Source organism: Centrocercus urophasianus, unplaced genomic scaffold (assembly GCF_019232065.1).
Source record: "Centrocercus urophasianus isolate 14NV4802_14NV808 unplaced genomic scaffold, USGS_Curo_1.0 seq_37, whole genome shotgun sequence".
In the NCBI taxonomy this organism is placed as follows: domain Eukaryota; kingdom Metazoa; phylum Chordata; class Aves; order Galliformes; family Phasianidae; genus Centrocercus; species Centrocercus urophasianus.
The window spans coordinates 1,430,810-1,454,051 of NW_024884944.1; the positions used below are offsets into that span (position 1 = coordinate 1,430,810).

The 23,242-nt window shown below is 46.1% G+C and overlaps 1 protein-coding gene across 4 annotated transcripts in view; it reads right to left on the bottom strand.

The window, feature by feature from the left end:
- Positions 1-23,242, bottom strand: part of APLP2 (amyloid beta precursor like protein 2) — a 39,384-nt gene that overhangs the window by 6,318 nt on the left and 9,824 nt on the right. For 2 of the 4 annotated variants that reach the window (XM_042831968.1, XM_042831967.1), the window contains exons 2-14: positions 15,860-16,033; positions 14,558-14,687; positions 11,639-11,751; positions 9,969-10,144; positions 9,235-9,452; positions 7,472-7,639; positions 5,382-5,497; positions 5,099-5,173; positions 3,728-3,886; positions 3,189-3,317; positions 1,622-1,721; positions 897-1,067; positions 260-295 (exon numbers count right to left, since the gene is read on the bottom strand). In XM_042831968.1, the coding sequence (XP_042687902.1) occupies positions 260-295; positions 897-1,067; positions 1,622-1,721; positions 3,189-3,317; positions 3,728-3,886; positions 5,099-5,173; positions 5,382-5,497; positions 7,472-7,639; positions 9,235-9,452; positions 9,969-10,144; positions 11,639-11,751; positions 14,558-14,687; positions 15,860-16,033 (1,765 nt within the window). The remainder of the gene's footprint in view (positions 1-259; positions 296-896; positions 1,068-1,621; positions 1,722-3,188; positions 3,318-3,727; positions 3,887-5,098; positions 5,174-5,381; positions 5,498-7,471; positions 7,640-9,234; positions 9,453-9,968; positions 10,145-11,638; positions 11,752-14,557; positions 14,688-15,859; positions 16,034-23,242) is intronic. The other 2 variants (XM_042831970.1, XM_042831969.1) reach the window with 2 other exon arrangements.

The window sequence follows — 23,242 nt, forward strand, 5'->3', positions numbered from 1 at the left end:
CTGGAGGGCAAAGAAGTTAATCTGTGTATTCTGAGACACCTGCTAGCCCATCAGAAAGGAACACACAGAACCAACTGGATATTCAGACTAGCTTATTTTTTTAACACTAGGCCTAAACAAGCAAACAGAAGGCTTCTAAGCTAAATGAGGGCAGGGAAATGAAAACAAAGGTGAGTATGAAACTAAAATGAAGCTATCGGGCACACAGAGAAGGTAGGAGAGTGATAGAAGCACTGTGAGGGAGCAGCTTAGAACCAACCTTTTTTCATTGGATGGTACAAATCCGGCTGAGGATCTAGCAGGAGGGAAAACAAAAACAAAAATAGCAGAGAAAGGAGATTAAGAGAGAAAGGAAAAAAGGCTTGCGCGTGATTTCTGACTCAGACCCTGGGAAAAGCTTTTAGTCTACAGCTTTCTTTAAGCTCAGGACTCTCTCTCCAAGCGTTTTTAAAATAAATACACACACACGCACCAGATGCCAACACCCGCTGATAAAAAAAATAGGTAAGTATTAAAAAGAAAAAAGATTCTAGTGTCCCTTCAGCAGGTCACGGCACAAAGTCTTACACAAGAATTTTTTGGTTAAACAGTGACAGTGAATTCCAGAATCAAGCTACACAGTAAAAACTCAACACTTCCTGCAGAAAGGAAAGAGAGAAAACAGTTTTGCAACGAGCAAAATCAGGAAACCAAGAATGCAGCTCAGTGCAAATCTGTAGCAGCACTACTTGTTCCAAATGGATGCAGTCGGAGCGTACACAGGCTGGGGGAACTGCTTTCCTCTTCAATGACTCCAAGGGATGGAACATCCTGTGCCACTGAGCTGCCCTAGCAGTTAAGAAAGCAGTGCCTATGTTCTGTGAAGCCAGTGAACCCAACTCTTCAGTGCTACATACCTTCGTTTTCAGGCACAGCTGGGAATGTTTTCACCTGGAACGGACGGAAAGGTTTGCCCTCCAGGGGAATTTCTTCACTTTCCTCAGAGCTCACCCTGACATCCACCTGGGATTCAGAAATGGACGATGTGAACTGATCCATGTCTGCACGTTGCTCCTGAAGCAATTCATCTGAAAGGAATAAGAGGCAATCTTAGGCAAACTGCATGAAGCCTGGCAGGAAGAGAAAGGGGCAGATGGTTTGAACTAGCTGATGCAGGGCTGCAAGGCAAACACTCCTCTGGGCTGCCAGGTTATCTTATCTTGCATACACCAGGGTCTCACTCGGAATGCTCACTAAAGGTACCCGCCAGAAAAACATGCAAATAAGAGTCCAGAGGCTTGAGGTTTTGGCCCAAGGTTTTGGCAAGAGGAGATTAAAACCCTACAAAACAAGAAAGCTTCCACTTATTTTCATGCTTCTTTTTTCATCTACCTCTGAATGACAGCTTTGCTATTCTGCCTGTTGTTGACTTTGACAGAGTGAATGTTCTTAGGACAAGCTGCTCGACCTGCTGTGCTGCAAAACCCACGGAATATCTGCCCTGCAGTTCCTGTGTCTACCCCACGTGCTTCTTGTTTAGGGCATCCTCAAGGGAGCTAGCAGTCTTTCCACTTCACTTCCAAGGCATTGATCCTAGGCTAACGCAGTGGCAAGGGAGACTCACTGGCACAGGGACACTCACCAATCTCATCCTGGATTTCTTCAGCCACATATGGCACCTTGTAGAGCAGAGATAAGCTTTGATTCATCCGCTCCTCAATCACACGGAGATGTGTCATCACCTGCAAGCACACACAAACGCGTTGGAGTAGGCACAGACTGCCAGTCACTTTACTGGTACCAGTACTCCACTTATTTAATAAAATATCTATTACTAGAGGAATTGCTATGACAGACAGCAGAATGGGACCTTTCTGTTGGTCCATCTAGCCCAGAGAGAGCAAGAAAGAGAGGGAGAGGACTCAGCTGCCTTGCACAGTAAGCAGCTCTCTATCGGAAGCTCTGCAGACGGTTGTTTTCCATACCCCAGATACGGTCATAATTCATTTCATGCTGCAACTTCAAGTAAGTGCTTTGTTAAATGGATTATCATTCCTGACTACTAGAAAAGACTTGTGAAAAGGGAGCATACAATATTATTTATCCTCTGTTTTCAGAACAAAGGTGCCTTTCAGAACAAAGGACACATCATGTTTCTTGTACCCACTACACCCGCTCACTGGCAACAGCTTTCTCCCTTCACTTGATAAATAAATTCAACCACAAATCACATTCCCCTGGTGTATTAAATTCACTGGTGAAGTCAAGCCTGACCTGCAGAGGGTGCTGCATAATCAGGGATCACGCAGACCAAGAAACACATTAATACAGACAGCCAAATGTTGGAGAAAGCTAAGGAGTTGAATGGACCTCTTTTACAGTCTAATGTGTACCTGACCTTTTAGAGCAAGGATGAAAGCAATTTAATTTTACATGTGGCAGCTTGTCAGTCAAAGGAATCGATTGAGGAGCTTAAAGTGCATCTGAAAAGTAAAGTGAATGGAAATTGAACTGTACCACCCACATCCCTCACATGTCGATTTGTTGACACTGCAGCCTTCAGAACAAATTAAGGACTGTTGAGGTTTCAGCTTAAGAATACAGTTCACACACTCCCTCTTGGGCTTTGGCAGCTTCAGAACAAAGGGTCAGGACAGACTGCATTTGATATGCTAAGTTCTCTCTCAGAATGCTATGTATATTCTTTATCACAAGCCAACCAACAGTTTGTAAACATCACAATTATTATCAGTCTTTCTGAGGACATGCAGCTCAAAAAGAAAGCAAGAATCAGTGGTAGAACAGCAGAGAGACAAGACTTGAAGGTGTACCACCTGCCCTGAAAGACATGAAAAGGTCTTTAAAGAAATGAAGGTGCATGCAAAGATGACCAAGTCTCCAATAAATAAATTCATGGGTACTGAACAAAAGGAAACACATCAAGATGGCACCAAAGTAAACCTAATCCCTAGACTTCCAAGGTAGTAGAACCCCAGCCCTCAATTATTTTTTTTTAAACACTGAGTCATGCACTGAAGAAAGCTGTGCAGAGTATCTGATGGCAGGCAGCACGCATACAGAATGGGAGACCTCCACACAAGCCTGTCAAGTTGCTATAGTACCCAGCAAACTCGCGTGAGGACTTGATGCATGCCATCTAAAGCCTCTGCTGGGTAACAACGCCTCCCTTGATAGAAATGTTCTTATACCTGAGATTTCATCTGTGCAGCCTTTTCTGGGTCAACTGCCAGGACATGCTGGTAATGGCGGATGGTGTGCAGGCGGTCCTTGTTCTCAGCACGGACGTAGCGCTTCAGAGCCTGCACGATGCGGTGGGGCTGCGGGATTTTGGGGAAGGTGAGAGGGAGGAGTTCAAAACCCACTCGATTCAAATAAAAACCGCTACTGAAATACAGCATTTGAGAGGTGAACCTGCTTTGCTACTGGACAGATCTGTACAAACCTCTTACATAAGACCTTTTTTCCCTATGTCTGTTTGATTCAGAACGCTGTGCCTTACGAGCACTAAAGAAAGCAGAGTGATTTTAAATAGACAAAAAATAGCGTGAGTCAATCAGGAGACTCACAGCTAGGTCTTCAGCAGGAACAGCCACAATGGAGAAAGCTTTACTGAGAAGCCCTTCCTAGCTTCTAACCCAGCAGGTCACAGCCTCCTCACCAAGCCATTCCCACCTTCCACTCCACCCAGCACTGCCTCACTGTAAAATACCACTGCAAAGGAACTCACCCGTGGTGGGACAGCTTGCAGGGCAGCCAGGTAGTTCTCCAGGGCAATCCGACGGCGATCATTCAGTATGGCTTCCACACGAGCCAGGTGAGTCTCCACAAGCTGCTGCTTCTCACTTGCTGCCTCTTTCTCCAGAGATTTAACCATTGCCTGGAAGTGCTGGAACAAAGAACAGATAAAACGCTGCGTGCTTCAGGATCTCTCTCACTCACATAACTCCTCAGAATAAACAGAGCCTGTCACACTGCATGTCCTAGACATCTTCAGCAGGAGAGAGGGGAACTGACAGATTGGATGCAGATTTCGTATTTGTGAGTTAACTACTAACAATTTACCTTTCAAGCTTCCTAAACAACCCATTTTAAAGGTCTGAAGGGGGCTTCATATGTGCTTATGGCCTTGCACATATAGATTATTTCAGAGCTGAGAGACCAAGACTACACTGAACAAATGTTGTAATATTAACTCTTTCCCTGGTAACTCAACCTTGTAATACAGGAACAAGACTGATCCCTTCACTCTAGGGCTATTAATCTGAATTTGCAGAAGTCAGAGGTATTGCATAAGGAAATTTCCATCAGCACGCCTTCAGATCAAATCTCTGCACATTCTGGTAGAAAGGTCAGAACCAGAATCTCCAAATGAACCAGAGAGATTCATTAAGCATTGTTCTGTTTCATCAGAGACAATGGAAAACTCTTTCAGACTTGCACAGATTTCAAACAGCAGCTTATGCTGAACAATGTGGAGAGAGACCTGTGTTCCAGGATAAATCCAAATTGGGCTTCTAATCCAGTCAGTCACTTATTTGTACACTGGTTTGAGGGAACTTCATCTGTTTCCCATTGCCAGGAGAGTCTGCCTCTAACAATGCCATACAAAGCATATTCCTGATCAACTTCATCATCTAACTGAACTCTACTCACAAGGCTAAAGATTGGCATTTTGGCAGCAAACCAAGCTTTATCTGCTGTCTAAGTGGTTTTCACTAAGTCTGCCCAAACAGGAAATGTGTGACCAGAGCACCAGGGCCAATCTGAACAGGGCTGTGAGGTCGCTGCTCAGTGCAAAGCAGGCTGAAGGTCTGAAGTTACAGTTTGGCTCTGTTGCTGCTCTGCTCTGGGGTGGGATAGCTTCCTCCTACTTGGCTTAGGAATGGACCTGGCACGACATCAGATCATCTCCAACTTCTAGAACAAAATATGTAATTGAATCAAATCTCCTCTAAAAGGTACCTGCTGACAGAACAGGAAAGCTGCTCTTCCAATTCAGTCATTTTTAGCTTTGGATATTGGTATCTCTCCCTCAGTTTATTGACAAGATGAAGGCCAAGCACCTGTGGGTTTCTTCTTTAGGCCCTTCAACTCTTACCTGAATGAGAGTCTGTCTTTCTGCCTTGGGGAGATTTACAGCTTGGTGCTCTGCTTCCTCCCATTCCTTTTTCACCTAGGAAAGAAAAGGACAGAGCAGATCAACAAGACAGACATTCATATGTGATCTTCAGAGAAGAGATAATCTAACTGCCATGTTGTGGCCAAGTTTAGGAAACTCACAGAAGCCAGTGACTGGAAAGTCAGCCTGCCATCAGTTTGTGCAGAAGCACGGGGGCAGCAGCCACACAGTGCAGTACAAAAGGCCAAAGCCAAATGCTCACCCGATCCATGCGGTTGTGGTGCCTGACCTCCAGCTGCTCCTTCGCCTTCTGGAAGCGGGCATGTTCATTGTCATCAGCTGGGGTTTCAAAATACACATCCACATCATCAGTTGGCACTGCAAAGAGAGGGTAAGGATAAGTGGAGGTTCAGAAAACTGTGATCCTGGACTGTAAAAGACAGGTAGGGAGAGAAATCTCCATGCCTGAAGGATTAACAATCCATCAGGTGGAGCCTGCTGAACCACCACCTACCACGAGTCCATTTTTGTATCTCTAAGCTGCCAATTTACTGCACATCAGTCAGTTACGTCAGCCCAAACACACAGTAATGCACTGTGACAACCAGCACCTGTTTGGTCTTTTCATTAGCTTTAAGACCAGCACTACTCAGCTCCAGGAACAGAGTGACTTGCATCGCAGAATAAAGAACTTGTGTTCTTTTCCCTTTCCCACTGGCTCTGAATAGTTTAAATGACATTTTGTGCATTAGCTGTTCACTGACAAGCTGGCTCCAGATATCATTATCATGATTAAGGAGCTCGGCAATAGATCTGCACAAAACACCACCCAGTATTTTAACACTTCAAACCTACCTTCCGTAGCAGATGCACCATACAGGACTAACAGGCAATGATATTAGACAAGACAGCAACAGAAGGAGGCTCAGTGAGACAAACTGACTTGTCCAATAAATTGGGGCGATTTGCATCTTTACGACATTCAACTCCGACAAGGGGAGAAACAGGATTTCAGAACTGACAGAACTGCAAGTTTTAGACATACCACATCCCAGAGCCCTTTCTGAAAGGATCCACAGCAAACAGCACGTGCTCTGTCACTGCCCTTTAACAGACAGAGAGCACAGTGGGAAAGCTAAGGTAACCCTTCAACCATTTTGCTAACATGGGCAGATAAAACCTCCAACACTTCACTGGAAGAGACTGCTTCTGAGCAAAAGTCACCTTGTGCTTCAGCATGAATGAAGGGAAAGAGTTTAGCAGGCAATGGACTCCACAGACCTTTCCCTTTACTAGGGAGGGAGAGGAGGAAAAGGGGAAGAATTACTGCATGAAAGAATGGCAACATACAACACAGGCATTATTGCTGTGTGCAAGGACAACGCCAGACCTGCACTGTGCTCTGGGCCTGCTCATGGCATTTCTGAACCAGGCTCTGACTCTTTCCAGCCCCAAATCCCTTTGTAACAGGACAAACTTTTGTATAAAGAAGCTCCTGACATCCACATCTTTTATTTCACCACTTCAGTTAGATCAGCCCAATCTAAAGCACTTGCATGAAGCCCATTTTGTAAACAGGATTATGGCTGTATAGTCAGACTGCCAAGCCCCAGATAACACAAAAAGCCTTTCAAAAGGCTTTAATGGTAGCTGAAGTGGAAGTGCTGGAGTTCAACAATAAGATTAATAAGGAGGTTAAAATGTTTTTGGTAGTTTTATCATCTGACATAAAAGCCAGTTGAAATTGGTGCCAAAAACCTCAAGCTCTCAAAAAAAAAAAAAAAAAAAAAAAAAAATGCAGGGATTGAATCGTGATTCATATTTCAAACTGAGCTGAAAGTGGGAATCTGAATTCTACACTGCTTCACTGATGTTTTCTTGAAAATGTAATAGCAAGAAAACGCCTACCTCCAGGAGAACGGCGAGCTTTTCAGGACTGACTAGTCAAACACATGCTCAGCAATGTGACTGGGGAGAGAGAGTGCTTTCCTCCATATATTTGGGAAAAAGGCCATTATGCAAAAAGGCAAGCGAGGTGCTTTCATAACAAGAGGGGAGAGACAGCCCCTGGTTCCTGCTATAGATACAGAAGATGACCAAGCCCTTGGTAAGCCGCAGACCGATGGTGAGGACAGACAGCACGCGACCAGAACCATTTTTCCCCATGAAAGTCAAACCTAAAGACCTCGAGAAGCAAGAGACAAGAGGAGACTGCTGCAAAAGGACAGACACCAGAACCAAAAGGATGGGCTACACACGGATCCTCTCTTGACCAAGGCAAGGAGGAGGAGACACCAAACGCCAGACAGACAATAGCTAGCTGCAAAGGGGCCAGCGGGAGGCAGGACTTACTCATCTTTTTACACACAGCCATACAATACTCCTCTGACTCAAAATTGTTCCTGTTGCCTCCGCAGCCTCCATATATAAAGCGAACGCATTTTCTCTTGTTAGAGTCGAAGTACCAACGAGGCATCACAGCCCGGCAGGGCCCTGTCATCGCCTCCTGGGAGCAGACAGCTGTGTGGAGACGGGGTAGAACGTGAGCTGGTGAGGAACACAGGCCGTGCCGAGCAACGTACAACACAGTGGTGGCCCTGGTTCACACCTCCTCCTGCACATCTGGGCTCGGCGTCGCTACGTCAGCCCCTCATCAAAGGGCTTCTGTCAGTTTGAGGGGGATTCTTAACATCTGACAAGTGTTTGCCACAAGGACTGCAAGGGAAAGGCTGCACGTGTCGCTGTGCAGCAAGCTGCCCAAGCCAGAGTCTCAACATGCAGCTTTCATCTGCAAGAGTAATTTCACATCAGTAGCACTAGGAACAGCAAGGATCTATTTTGCTGATGCCAGAGTTATGTCTTGGGTGTCCCAAAGGTAGGGCCTGCACTGCACAAAACCAGAACGATGGAGAGAAAACCCATTAGGGCTGCTTAACGCATTCAGCGATGTCCTGTTCCACTGCACTCTGCCTGGACAGATGCTCAGTGTCTCACAGGTGAGGTGTAAAAGCAAGTGAAAAGGCAGGCTAAGTACACGGAACATGATCGCTGTGGCAATTAGAGCTGTTAGATTTTGAAGGCTATGCACTAGATACTGAAAGTCCAGATAGCCATGGCACGTGGGCTGCTTCACAATAAGCAGGCAATGTAAGCTGATGGGTTATTTTGAGGCAAGAGAACAGATATGCTGCGTAAGTCAGCAACTGTACATGGTGCTTCAAGAAAAGAGACTGTGTACCCCCAAAACACTGCAGTCAAATGGTTCCAAATCTGCCTCAACATCTGCAGATCTGTAACAGCTCTGTACATGTATGACCTAAGCAAGGAAAATTATCTGCAGCACGCTGGCATTTTACCAGCAAGATGCAAGAACTGCTGGCAACGATTCAGTGATCTGTAGCTAATTGAATTTCAATCCCTCCTAACTCCTCCTCCTCTCTGCGGACGCTTGGACATGCAAAGTATAGGACACTCTGCAACACAGATGCCCTCAGAATGGCACTGACCACTTAGCAGGAGCTACTGCAAATACTTATGCAATGAAAGTGGACCGATTGTGCTCATTTTCTTCCCTCTGTGAAAAGAGAAGGATTCATGCAAAGGCTATTACTGTTTGACATGGAGACTGGAAGGGGGGCACCAAGTATCATCCTCGGCCTCAAAGGGCAGCTTCAACACCATCTCTGCAGAACACACCCCGCCACTTTAAGCCTCCTTTTTGCGATCTGGGTATAACACACAAAATCCAAGGTACCCACCCCGAACCAAATTCAAGGTGTACCCTACACGTCTCTCAGATTCTCCAAAATTAGCCTATGCCAGTATTATTTTCTGACTCAACACTGCACCTTCATGGAGGTGCTTGTTGAGTGTGCCAAACACTGGGCTTTCTGCCAGCAGTTCTGCTGTTTATCTGGAAACATATGGCCCGTGCTCCAGAGAGTTAATTTCAACACTTGAAACACAAGCATCATCAGCTTCCCTCTGTTTGCTAACTTATCTGGCAAATAAAACTTCCAAGTGGCATTTACTGACTTGATCAAAAATCCATCACCAATTGACAGCCAACATGAGTACAAGGAAGGAAGAGGCCTGGAGGCCAGAACATGACTTACATTTCATGTCGCTGCTGACTTCTTTTTCAGAAACAGCCTTGTCACTGGTGGGCTCTGTAGTGGTCTCCTCATTGTAATCATCCACTTTGTAGCTATCATAATAGTAATCACGATCTTCCACCACATCCTCTTCTTCCTCCCCTTCGTCTTCCTCATCCTCATCTTCCTCCACAGCTGTTCCTGTGAAGTCTTCTACGCCTGCCTCTGTAGGGAACTCACTGAAGGGATAAAGTGAAGTCAGGGAGTTAAGGTAGAGCCAGCTCCTTTGCAGCCAGCCTTTGGCATAACAGAATAATGACTCCCTTTTCATCTGTTTTAGGAAAACCAAAGATGATAAAATAAGTGTATTGATGGCTGATCAGCCCCAGCAATGAGACTCAACAGCCCAGCTATTACAGGCAGAGCTACTTCATGCCTCCAGCTCAGCGAGGGGCTCCGAATGTTTATTTAAGTTTCTTTTCAGTAAGATCAAACCTGCAATATCTGTGGGGAAATACCTATTGCAGCCATCAGTCTTTCTGACTGAGAATGGAAAGAAGGGGCTGTTCAACTGCTGTAAAAGGAGCACTGAAAAGTCACTCATCATCCTGCAAGGCGTGTTAATGCTCAGGACTCTCCTTTGGGAAATTGAGAAGCACAGAAATTCTCCTCTCAAACCCCACCGCCTATGTGAAACAGGTAACAGCAGCTTCACAGACAGGGCTGCTAACCTGCGTGAGCACTAAGAACCTCACCTTTTGTAAGTGTCATAGTCTTCATCCTCATCTTCGTCCTCTTCCTCTTTGGACAGAGCCTCATCCACAATTTTTGTCTGGGGACAACATACGTACTCTGTTCCATGGAACTGGTCTACTCCACAGGGCAGCAGCATGCCATAACTGTGCAGGATCATCCCTTCTGTCAGACAGGCCTGAAAGAGGAGCCCACATGTGGCAGATGAGGATCACACCCTTGCTTTGGATAACGTTTGCCTAGCAGAGGTCCCAATGATGGTAGAACCAATAATCTAAACAATAACAATGTACGACCTGAACGTTTGAACACTGCAAGCAAATGGATTTGAAACCTGTAGCATAAGCAAAAATCCCCAGAAAAGTCTCTGATCCAGAGCCATGCAGCACCTCCTGGTGTTAATGAACAACCCCCAGCCCCTCCCCTATCAACCATCCATTTGTCAGAGCCCTGCTAAGCTCTGCAGAAATAATCAGCTGCCAACTCAAGGGAGAGAGCACTTGGAAGAAAGGGAACTGCTGTTTGCTTTCCTGGGTTGGCCATTTCATTAAACTTTATCTATTAAACTTCACATGAGTAAGTGAGTAATTGCTCAACGGTGCTTTGTGTCAAGATTATTTTAACGTGCTGTAGATGAAAATCAATTGGATAATTCAAGAAAAAGCCCAATTCAAACTGTGCTTAGACATTATGTCTATACACTTCTCTTGAACTACGGAAATGTATTGTTTTGTGGCACTGCAGTCAAAAATGCAGTAAGAAAGGCTTTATTATGCAGATCAGAACTCTCTTCTGTTCTGCTTTGTAACAGCACGGATATGAAATGAGCCAAATATTTCTGGAGAACAAATCTGTTGAAAGCAAGTGATCTTTATATTTTCTGTACATAAAGTTTGCCCTCAATTAAAAAGCAATTCCTCTAGCACAGCTTCATTAAGACAGGTTTTTCCTCCCAGGAAATTAAAGAAATAGAAGCTTAATTGGTACATCCTTAACCTCTTATTTACTCACACTGTCACAATTAAATATTGTGTTACTCTTTCCACAAAATTTAAAACATGTATATTTAACTGTGATTTTTGTTTTAATTACTCTCAGCTGAAATGGGTGCACAGAGAATTTGCAATATTTTTGCTAGGCAGATTTAAAAAAACTCCAACCAACGTACATAACAAACCACCCAAAGCCCCCACGGTCTAGATTTGTTCTGAGAAGATAATCCATCTCTTATGTAAAAGCTCACTAATCAGTCACAACATAACTCGCATTGCACTCCAAACCAAATCCCCAGCAGCAGCACCAACGTTAGTGGAAAATGTGCATGAAAAACCCCAAGCATCCTCTGCCACTGCGACCATCCTCACCACGGGAGGAAGGACGAGGCACCGGTTCGTGTGATGCAGCCCGGGGATATGACTTCAATTCCCAGCTCCATCCCAGCCTATGATCTTGGGAAGCTGCTTAGGACAGTCTTGCATAACTCAACCAGCTACTGAGCTTTTTGGTGTCACTTGAGCACTTTTAAGCATTTTTTCATCGCTCTCCGCCTCGGGCCGCAGCCTGCAACACGGGAATGAGGGACCCCAGAGATGAACACCTTTACACTCCATCTCTACAGCCATCCAAGTGCACGCACCCAGGTTAAACACTCTTGCCAAAGCATCTCAGTTACCTCTTTTGCTGCCGTGTGCCAGTGCTGATGGCTTTCACACACATCCATCCGCTCCTTGTGGAAGAACCTGCACTTCTCCGGGACCAGCAGCACGTCGCTCACAAACTCACCCACTAAAGAACAAGAGATGGCCACAAGGAGGTGAACAAGGGCCCATCCATCCCATCACAAACATCCTACAGGGGACACCAGATGCCGCCTCTGTCTCCAAAGCACGCTCTAAGTGCCTTTAAGGTCAGGGCAGGCACATTTGTGGCACAGCTATCTGTGCTAAGGCAGGGAAAAACCACAGCCTTGGGATTCCCAAGAGAAGAACGGGAGAACGGGCTGATGGCTGAGCACTGCACAAACCCTAAGGCTGAACTGAAGGCAACACACTGGCAATAAATTGCTGGAGCAATTTCATGCAAAGTTTTGAGAACACTGCATCTGCATACGGAAGCTTTCAAAGCACTTCATCATCAATCTCTGAATGAGCTGTATCATACCAAGGCTAGTTCAAGCTGCCTGCTGTTGTAATATCCTGAACATTTTTACGTGCCACAAGTGTTATCTATGTTTTCAGTATCTGGGTATCTGATTAAGTCTTGTTTATTTTGTTTTTCAGGTTTCCAGATGGCTCAGCTCAGGATCAGCTGTGGCACATTCCCCAGCTCGGACAGCCCTACCCACAACAGAGGATAGCAAAATAAATCCAAAAAAACAGAGTAAAAAAACAGGGTAAAACCAGACTCAGCAAACACACTGCATTCCAGCATTTAGATAACCATGGCCTCACCAGTGCAATCAAGTTTTGGCACAGCTACAAGACCAGACTTTGCTTTTGAGAAGAAAGGGGACAAAGGTATCAGTTTGCCCTGCAGATTTTGCATCAGTTGAATTTAACTGTTCAACTTAAATATCCACCACAGCTCAGTTTAGCACCAACACGTCGCATCAGTATCAGACTCAGTCCAAACTCCTAATAAACATCAGCACTGCAGAACAAAATATTAAGTTCTCTCAGAGCTGAGATTTTTCTTTGCAGATTTAAAATCCAATTCTGGTAATTTCTAAATAAGAGAACGCCCAGATACCCTAAAAAGGGTAAGAAAAGTTCATCAGTCCAAAGGCTGCAAAGCAGCACGCTCACACACCTGATGGGCAGCTTCCTCCTTTCAAACTGACTCAACTGTAAAGTCAAGAGGCCGTGGTTTTGGGGGCAGAAGACTCAAACGGATCAGAAATAACAAGCATTAATAAACAGCTGCCACAGAGCCTGTTTCTAATATAGGAATGAAACACATGGAAAGTTCTCTCATCTCAGGCTGTAAATGGAAAACCACTATGCATGGCACATTCATGGGACTCCTACTTCACTGATGACCGCTATTAATTAAAAAAAAAAAATCCTCCTTTTAGAATGAGAGCAGCCAGCAGAGGTGTTCCCATGGCACCTGGCAGCTCAGCCAGCAGTTTGCCTTTTCACACCTCACCAGTTCAGCCCCACTTCCACCATCCTATTGTTACCTCTGTTTTACAGCTGGGTGCTGGTGCTAGGGGCCCTGCTCTCCTCTCTTCATCTTTGAAATACAAAAGAGCTTTCATTGGCAGGGGAGAGGCAGGAGAGGTTAAACACAGTAGGACAGCAAGATCCTATCTCAAGACTGTCAGCTCCTCAGTGCAGCAAGGGAAACACCAGCAGCAACAGGAGGAAAACTTGCTGTTGGACTACAGTAAAAACGCCCTGCATACCCCAGAGGTGCTCATCATCCATTTACAACAAGCAGTTTGCAAACTGATAAAGACCACAGAAATGTATTTTATGACTCGTAACTCAGATGTAAAAACCAAAGAGCTGACAGGCTGAGCCCCACAAGCCCACAGCACTGCAGCAGACGACACGCGTGACAGCCTTTAACAGACAGCTTCACACTTCTCCAATTTTAGGGTTGTGCCACACAATCACGACAATTTCCAGCTGAAGAACACGCTTGGGAGAGGATTATTTTTAAAGCAGATGATTCCTTATGAACCCAGAGACCTTGATTTCATCCTTATTCCCACCAGCAGTACTCTGTCTGATCAGTCAGGTTTGGTTGCTTCTCCAACTGAGTTTCTACACCTACAAAGAGATGCGTCTCTTTATGGGGATGTAACCACACCAAATTCAGTTTTTACTAATGCTCTGCAGAAGGTTTTGCGTACAGGAGAACAGTACCTACACAGACCTCTGGAATTTCCTTGTGTTTTCTTATACCAACCTACACACTAACCTGACACACATGCAGTAATTAAGAAAACCAGCACAGCAGTGTCGGTCACAGCCTACGGGTCAAAAGCTGCATGGTAAACAAGTGCTGCCTGATTGCAGTGGGTGGATGGACTCTGGAAAGTACAGTGAAATCCGTGACAGTTCATCTGATACCTTTCACAGTTCAAAACTGGGGATGAAGGATATAGCTGCAAGAAGCAGGGTCCTTCTGAATCAGCTAAGTTTAAACATAGGCAGTGAAACAGAATAGAGATCTCTTGCCAAGACTGAAGCAGGAAGCCTGAACAGGGAGAGTGTTTAAGTTTCCAAGGCAACAAAATATTAAAGCTCCACAAAAATAAGATCAGAGTACTAAATCCCAGTGTCTGTGATATTCAAATACAATAGCCTTCAGGTTTTTATGGCAGTTGCAGAGAGAACGGGGATTTCTTTTTCACGCCAGGCACCATTATTCCAGTGCAGCTGTTATCAAGCTGTTGATCTGCTGGAGAAAGGCAGAGTCCCATCTTGTGGAAATAAAACCATCTGAGTGGAAGTTGGATGTGGAAATGGCAACCTGATATGAGAGAAGCTTGATAAACGCAGATGTTCTCTCTCTAAGAAGCCAGGAGGCAATTCTTGACCCCCCTCCCACAAGAATGCAGGGAAGCACGTCATGCACTCACCCAGGCACTTGTAGGGCACAACGATATGAGTGCGGTCCTTGCACTGCTTCTTCCCCCTCTTGCACCAGCTGTCAATACTGACAGGCTGATTGGCTTCCACGACATTTGTGATCTGAAGGTCTGGATACATCTGTTTAAAAAGAACCACAGATAAATTCATTTCCAGAAAGGACAAGGAATGCACAAAATGGCTCTCAGACAAAAGAAGCAAGGCCAATTCTCTGAGCAAGAGTAACTTCAAATTTGTACACGGATACACATTCTCTTCTGGATCAAGCTCCCAACAGCTGAAGACATAAAAAAGCCCCCGGCTGTTTATCACGCAGGGCATCAGCAAGAGAACATGTCACCACTTCTTTACACGTGACAGGAGAAAGCCAGGTTAGTGGCAAGAGCTGGGCACAGAGCTGAGGCCTCTGGCTTTGCACAGAGGTGGAGGAGGAGTATTTTTATCCCCTTCCATTTTGGCTGGTGCAGTGATAGTGTGATACCCTCCGGAAGAGGGCAAGCAGCAATAGTAAGGACTAATAACATCTTCAGACTGTCTCATCATTTCCCAAGCTAATATGCACCTAACTACTCAGGTTTCCTTATGCCTGCTCCATTTATAACCTATTAACACTTCTGCTCAAGTTCTCAAGTGCAGACACTGATTTATATTTAGGTTTCCGCTACGTGAACCACATGCAGCCCCTGTTACATCAGCCTTGTAAAACAGTATTAAAAGTTTTCCAGTCCAGACATAGTGTGCTCTATCACCTTCCCATTAAAAAAACATTCCTGGTGGTATTTTACATGCCTGTCACCTCCACAGAGTAATTAAAGACACTCTTCAAGGCCAGTATGCTGCAGTACCTGGAGCACACTGAAAGGAGATTAAGGCTTTACTGTAAAGTAGGAAGAACCTAAAAGTACAGCCAACGTTTTGATGAAACTATTTGGCTAATATTCTGGCTGATATGCATTTGTCACTGATAGCAACACAAATACATTCCAGCTGAAATAGGTGTCAGGCTCCCAGCTGCTGGTCTAACTGGCCAAACCCTGAAAACAGTGATACCTCCCTGACCTGCAGACCGAGGGCCTTCTTGGGGCAGCGTGAGCTGATATCAACTAAAGCTAACTCCTAAATTCCACTGCAGTTCTGTGCTGATCTTCCATGGCAGCAACACAGCAGGGCTGTTCAGAGAAGTGAGACAGTCAAACACAACCCTCCTGCAGGGTTAGCTTGCTACTGACTGGTTAAATTCAAATCCAATTCCTTTGCAGCAGACAAGAGCCAGATCCCACAGCAATCCTCACCTCCTGGCAGTACTGCAGAATCTCTTCCTTCGTTCCAAAGCAGCTCTTGGTCCCAGAAGTGTCAGGTTCCCATTTCCCGGTCTGGATATTCACATGCATATTTAGCTTCCCACAGAACATGGCAATTTGAGGCTCTGCCACCGCAAACCCTGTCCCAGCATTGGCTGCCAGTGCCTGTGAAGACAAAGAAAAACAACGTAAGTTGATTGCTTTACCTGACAGAAAGCAGAACAACTCAAAGCACGAGAAAGGCTCCAGCAAAGAGCTCTCACTTCCATCAGCAAAGTCTTGCAATTACATTTTGTAGCCATATTCCTTGAAGCTGATGGTCTCCACGGTCTCCACTCCAGGTTTTCACCAACAATGCATTTGTTTTTCCAAACCCTATTTTTATTTTTGCAGCAACAGCTTCTTGAAACCAAAGGGTAATTCACACTTGAAGGTTGTGCCCACAAAAGCTAAAACAGATGTCTGAAGAACTTAAAGAGCCTCTCTCCATCCCCAGTATTTGGGGATAAATAATTAATCTCATTAACACCTGGCAGAAACTCCTTTCTGCAACTCTCAGTGTTGCTTCTGCTAATAAATTAATTGCTTCCCACTCCAGGAGGATGGCTTAGAGATTCAAGCCGGGTGCTCGCCCAGAGATCTACAGACATCTGGGATATAGACACCTAGCTTGCCCAGCCCTCCAGGTAAGGATGGCTCCTGCTAATGCAGCTCCCCAGCCCTGCTCTCCCTCGCCCCACGCACTCCCAGGCTGCTGCCCTGCCAGGTTCTGCTGCTGTGCATCAGCAGACAAAAGCCTGACAACACAAAGGCACATCCGGGTCGAACTGCAGAGCGAGCACTGGAAACAAGGCCAGCTTCCCTTCCTGAAATCCTGCTGGCTGAACAAAAGAAAAACGAGATTAAACTAAACTGTAGAGCTGGGGTTTTTCGGAAGGGTTGGGAGTCGGCTGTCCTCTCCCTGCGTCACCAAAAACCAACCCTAAGAACAACAACAAAGCAACCCATCTGAAGAACTCCCAAATCAAAAGCTCTTCGAAGTGGTTTGGGGGGAGTGAAATCCATTTCAATTGCTTCAGATAAGCCAGATGAGAAACAGCAAGACAGCTCCAGAGCAGCGCTGCCCCAAGGCTCTGTTTTTCTGGCAGGCTGCGCTGCCCCAGGCCACCAATCCTGCCTTCCTGTTTAACCTTTCAAGCACTCAAAAATGCATATGTCTCTGCAGGCACTGCTCATTCCCTACTGCCTGCAGATCCCCACCAACTTCAATCGACACACATACATTCACAGCAAGGCAGAAATGATCAAGAGAGGAATTCAGCTGGTCAGCCCCAAGTGCAGCTCCTGCTTTCTACATACTAGGGGAAAAAAAATGACTCCCTTCTAACCCCAGTGTTCCCCTGGCCCCAAATCATGGCTGGGCCTCAGGGCTAAGAGTGACCTGAGATACCCAGGCACCGTGCCAGGCTTTGGAAAAATACCCCTCTAGTTTTAAGAACTATTCAACAGCACCTTTGAGAGAAGCATTCACACACAAAAAGTTTTATTTGCTCTGAAACCCTTTCACCCAGCAGACATCCATGAGAGCAAATCTGAGCAGAGATCACAAAGGAAAGAAGTACGGAACTGTGTATATCAGATACCAGCACCCACATCCCATAACAAAACACCTCCAACTTCCAACCACTGCTCACTTCTCTGTGCCAAACCTCACAGCCCAATGGCTGGCAGCCCTTTGCTGACACACGTCGACAATGCAGAGCACCAGTTCTGCCCAGAAGATCAGTGTTAAAGCAACTGATTTGCTATAAACAGCAAACTTGACATCTCAGAAGTCAAAAGCCCAGAAGTTACAACACACAGTAGGAACACACTGGAATCCCTTGCAAAAGAGAGGAGCAGTTTGTTGGCTTGCTTCTTGAGAGGCTTGGGAAGGCATGCTGCACATCTCCACCATTCACTGTCCTGGGGGAGAAAGTTACACTGCAAAACCTTCACTTGTTCTCTGGTCTGTCAGCCTCCTGGAGCACACAGCCACCACCACAGAGGGGTGCAGAGCAAGAGAACGACACAAACGTTGTGCAAGAGCTGACCAACACCACATAGCAAAGCCTTGGCTCCTGCACTGCCTTCCTCACTGCCCCTCTGTGCCAAGAGGAAAAGGGAAGTGCAGAACGGTCCTTTACAAGCCCAAAAACACACACAAACTTTCCAAGAGGGCTTTTAAATCCCTCTAAAAACAAACACCTGGTGGGTACCAACAGCCAGATACATTAGAGGAAGCAATCCACGACAAAACTTTGTTTTGTTACATTATGACTACATTCAAGATTTGAGCTGAACTCTGAGAAGAGCAAAAAGAAATGCATCACAAACATGCACAGCACTGGCCCTGGTAAGAACAAGGCATGTTTTGAGCAGTTTGGACATTGCTAACACAGCCCATGCTTATGAAACTTGCTTTGAAGAAATGTACTCGCAAGTATGCAGCAAAATAAGGTCAGTGAGTAAGCAGGAGAGGTGCAGCTCCCATCCAGGGGCAGAAACATCCACAGGTAATCCATTCACAGCTGCCTTCAGGAGCAAAACTCCTGTTCAAACACATACCGACCTCCTGAAGTCACCCACTGTTTACATTCTGCTGTTAGCTGCTGCTTAGTCCTGCTCTCTCTCCTGCCTGACACCTCACACTGTGGCAAAGGTACCATTCCTCCTCCAGGATTGCTCCAACAGTTTGCACATCAGTGGGTGCCGTTGCCGTGGCTACAGGAACATGCTAAACCCCAATTCGCAGCTGAACAAACGAGACTAATTACTTGCTTGATTTCATCACTTTCAATCAAATGGAAAAAGTCTGCTCTGGAATCGCGCAGTTGGGTGAGTTAATGAACTGTGATGTGCAGGAGCTGAATCTTTAACCCCAAGATAAAATCTGTGAGTAATGAGCTCCCATTTTTCACCAACCACATCACTTAACTCGGCATTTTGATCTCATCATACCTGTAAGGACAGAACGCAGCACAAGGAATCCCAGTGGAGGCCACAGCTTTAACTTCACCACTCAACTGACGAGCCTCACCTACGTGGGGCAAAGACCAAGGTTCCACTGCCCCACATTGGTATCAGTGTACCAAAAAGAACTGCTCGGGCTGAGCAGGCCCTGACTGCCTCTGAGCACAGCCCGCATCTCTGCTGCCTCCAGGCACACGTGGGGATTTCTCCTTCCATAGGACAGGCTGGTCTCTGGCAAAATTAAAAGAAAAGCTCAGGAATTGATGCACAGCCACAAACTGCAGCACTGGGGCCTGGTGAGTACTGCAGGAGAGCACACGGAGCAGAGCCAAGCTGGCCCAGGTCTCCGTGCACTGCTCAGCATTCAACCTCACACCCAAGGCATTCTAAACAGAATACTTAAGATTCCCTGTATCTGGATTAATAACTCCTGAACGCGAGCAGAGCTTTCCATTTGTGCTTCCAATGGTGCTCCGAGTTTGTTTTCCTTAACCTCTTCCTCCTGTTTTTATTCAGCAGATAGGTGGCTTGAACCCAGCAAGGCTGATGAACGTCTGACACAGCAGGCAGTAAATCTACAGACCAGCAGCTCATCCTAGCTCTACTGCTTTATTTATTTATTTATTTCAATTGCTGATAATTACAATAATGCACATGGGCAGGACTCCAGGACAGGAAGAATTATTGTCTGCAGGCAGATCTGGTGTGAGCTGATAATACCAGCCTGTTTGCCGTTGAATTTAGGAGGCAGAAATCTCAATCAAGTAGCCTACAGCTTCCTGTAAGTTGCTGAAGGGGAGGCATCTCATCTGCTCCTCCTTTATCAGCTTTGGTGGTGCAGCAGCCAAAAACTGGGAAGCGATGCAGGAGCTGCACTGCTGGCTCAGTGCAGTTTATATTTAGATCTGCCCCATGCGTGGCCAATGTGCAGCCTTGAACGCTCAGAAATTCAGTGACAACATCCCGTGTCCTTTCAGATCTGCTGACAGCAGCCAGAGCTCTACAAACACCAACACGAAGCCAAAGCCCAGGGCATTATTGCTCCTGCACTCTGATCTGCCCTTCTCCAGAGAAAAGGGGCTTCCCACTACCTGTGGCTCACTGGCAGCCTCTCTGCCCTTGGAATGTGCACTAATTACACAGCAGATTATCTCCCAGCTCCTCCTCTAGTCTATCGTGCTCCACAAACCAAGCCTGCATGAGTCACAGGGCAGATAATCTACCTATCAGACATCTGCAATGGGAGACCGTGCGATGCAGACAGGGAGAGCAGCACTGCTGCTGCTAGTCATGGGGAGCAGACTCAGCAAAGCCACAATCCAAGGCTTCCCGAGCTGCTTGTGTAACATGCTTGCCTTCAGCATTCTCTTTTCTACCCCTAGAGAGGCAAAGTTCAGATCTACTCATTCGAAACATTTCCTGAACAAATGTTACTTTGAGCAGCCCCACTGACAGCCCCAAGCTTCCCTGACTTGCGTGTAACAGCTGGGACCAGAGCAGCTTGTCATGAGAGCAGCCCCAAAAGTCCGAGGCGGGGAGAAAAGACCAGCAGCACATCACCAGCAGTTCCACGCCACCATGCACAGACGGGTGCCAAGACTGCTGGCCATGCTGCCCTGCTTCAGGGGCTTCACAGCATTGGGGCTATTTAGTGCAGAGCCCTCCTAAGTCACATCACAGCACACACAGACCAAACCTGTTTATTGAGAGGCTAAACGAAGGCACAAAGTCAAGTGACCTGCCTAAGGTCACGCATGAGAGGCTCAGCCTGGACTAATCCTCAGCCCCCGACGCTCCAATCTGTGCCACCACGCTGCCCTGCACAGCAAGACTAATTACTGCTTTCCCACTTGAGTTATTCGGGCATCGGAACCATACAGAGTCAAGATGCCTTGCTATCTTGCCCGTAAGGGAAAACTGGAGTACAAGACAATGTTTTCACGTGCACTAAAAATCCAGTCAGGGAAAAGCCACTGGGAAACGCAGCACGTGGCTGAAAACAGAACCGTGTATTTATGGCTGCCAGCAGCACAATGCAATGTGAGGAGCAGCACTCAGACATGCTATTTCCTAAGTAACTTTTCCACACAGTTCAATAATGAATCCTTTCCATCTCGAGGCACTTTATCTACATAATAGCTGGGGAATACAACCACTGCAGTAACCAGGATACAGAGATTCCATAATACACAGGAAAGTACAGTTACAAAAACCTTTCACCACTTCCAATTTGTTTGAAGGAAAAGCAACTAGCTCCTAGACCAAACCTCATCCCAAATCATGCGCATACTCTCGCTCCCTTGTCTTCCTAGTGGGCAGAAATGGAAGAAAGGAGACAGAGAAGAATTTATTATCACCAGGCAAAACAACCTGAGCACTTAAAACTGCTGATCCAAAGCGATTCAGCATTCCAGAGATATATTTAAAAGAATCTGTGCAGATGTTGTGTTAGAGAGCTGTGAAGCTCACCATGACAAGCTGTGGGGGGGTGGATGCTGCAGAAATGTGGTTTCTCAGCCTGACCACACGTCTCACCGCCCCGATGTCACGCGATAAGATAAAAAGGCTGCACAGATTGTGGTCTGATCTGCACCACCACGATCCAAAAAAGCAGGCAGGAAACAGAAGAGCGTATTTCAACCGAGCATCAAGAATGTGAAGTGGCAAGGAAAAATACCTGGAAAAAAACACGTGAGATAAAGGGAAAATAAGTGGAAAGTCTGCAGTGCAGGCATGCTTTGCTTTCAGCCACTCCTGAGCTCGAGTTCAGCTCCCCTGAAGGATGTTGCTCTGTATCACCATTTGGCTGTTTATGTGCATGGACTGCAATGGTTTGGAAGCACGATAGAATACCCTGAAGTCCTGCACTTGGGCAACACACAAACCTCCTGTAGCACACGGGCAGAGCTCCACAGGCGCTGCTCACACCACACTGCAGCACTCCATGCTGTAACTCAGATCTTCTGGAAAACACCTGAGCTGGTAATTCTGACACACCAACAGCACAGACCAAACTTCTCCACGGGACGGGGAAACCAGGTTTTTACATGATTTTGGCATTCCAGACTGTGCTAATGACCATCCTCTGAAAACAGGAAAGCCTCTGCTCCAACACAACGTTGCTCCCATTCTGCCAAGCAGCTGCTGATCCAGGCTCCACAGAGTTCAGTTTGCAGTTAAGCTGCTTGTTAGGAAGAGATCCTACCACTGATGGGGTGGGGGGGAACAAAAAAAAAACAAAAAAAGTGAAAGAATTAGCTTAGAAAAACCCATCTCCAGTTCCCACACAGAAACAGCCCTTCGGTTTTTGTGACTGCAGCTATTTTGGATCCCAGCAAACAGCAACCAAACCAAGGAGAAGCTGCCAGCTTCCCTCCACCTATGCTGGCAACTGGACGTGCACAAACAAGTGGTTTTAAAGAAACCTATAAATAAATAAAGGCAAGTGCTGAACGACTGCAGGAAGGCGGCCTGGAGCAACACCCGAACCGCGTGAGTCAGATGGGCAAAGTTTATTTGCTTCTTTCTAAGTTCATCACCCAACAGCCAAACATTTCTATGAAGCATCCCAGCACAAAAAGCAGGACTCAGCCTGATCTCACCACCTCCTTCCTTCTTTCAAAGGCTGGTACAGAAGGTGAACCCCTCCACCCCAAGACTCACCCACTGAGATTCAGCATCTACCAGAAGAGAGAGGTCCAAGAGCAGAGCCTGAGCACCCCTTGAGTTTTGCCAGCAGTGGGATCACACAAAGCCACGAAAAGGACTTTGGAACACCTTAATGGATTCCCATCTTTTACTCTTTAAAAGCAATCCTGACTAATTCAGGAGCATTTTATTTCTGAGGCATTAATTTATCAGCTGGGGTTTAACAGTCACCACGTCATATCGTAGCTAAATCAGCATATGGAAACTCTAATGGATGTATTAAACAGCTCCTTTAAGAGGAGTGATAGGCCTCTACTTAGACTAACTGCTTAATGCTATTAGAAAATTAAGGAGTAATTTATAGCACAGACTAAAGCTGGACCGGATCCCCTTTATTGATTTTGCTGATCCAGAAAGTAAAACTAGTTCGACAGAAGCCAGCACAGAACGTCAGGGACGTCAAGGCTGCAGTCCTGTGAGAGTTCAGCAATGCTGCACATTGCACAAGCCTGCCCAAATTGCCTGTGCTAAGTTTTACAGCTACAGGAGCTCTCGAGGTCTATCAGTTTGCACAGCACTGCACTGAGACAGAACAGAAGAAAACAAAACACTGCTGTTAGCAACTTCCTCCTGGTTTCAGGGAGGAGCAACACATGGTACACAGAAACCCCATTTCCTACAAGCTTCCTTAAGCATTTTCTGCCAATTCTGAAG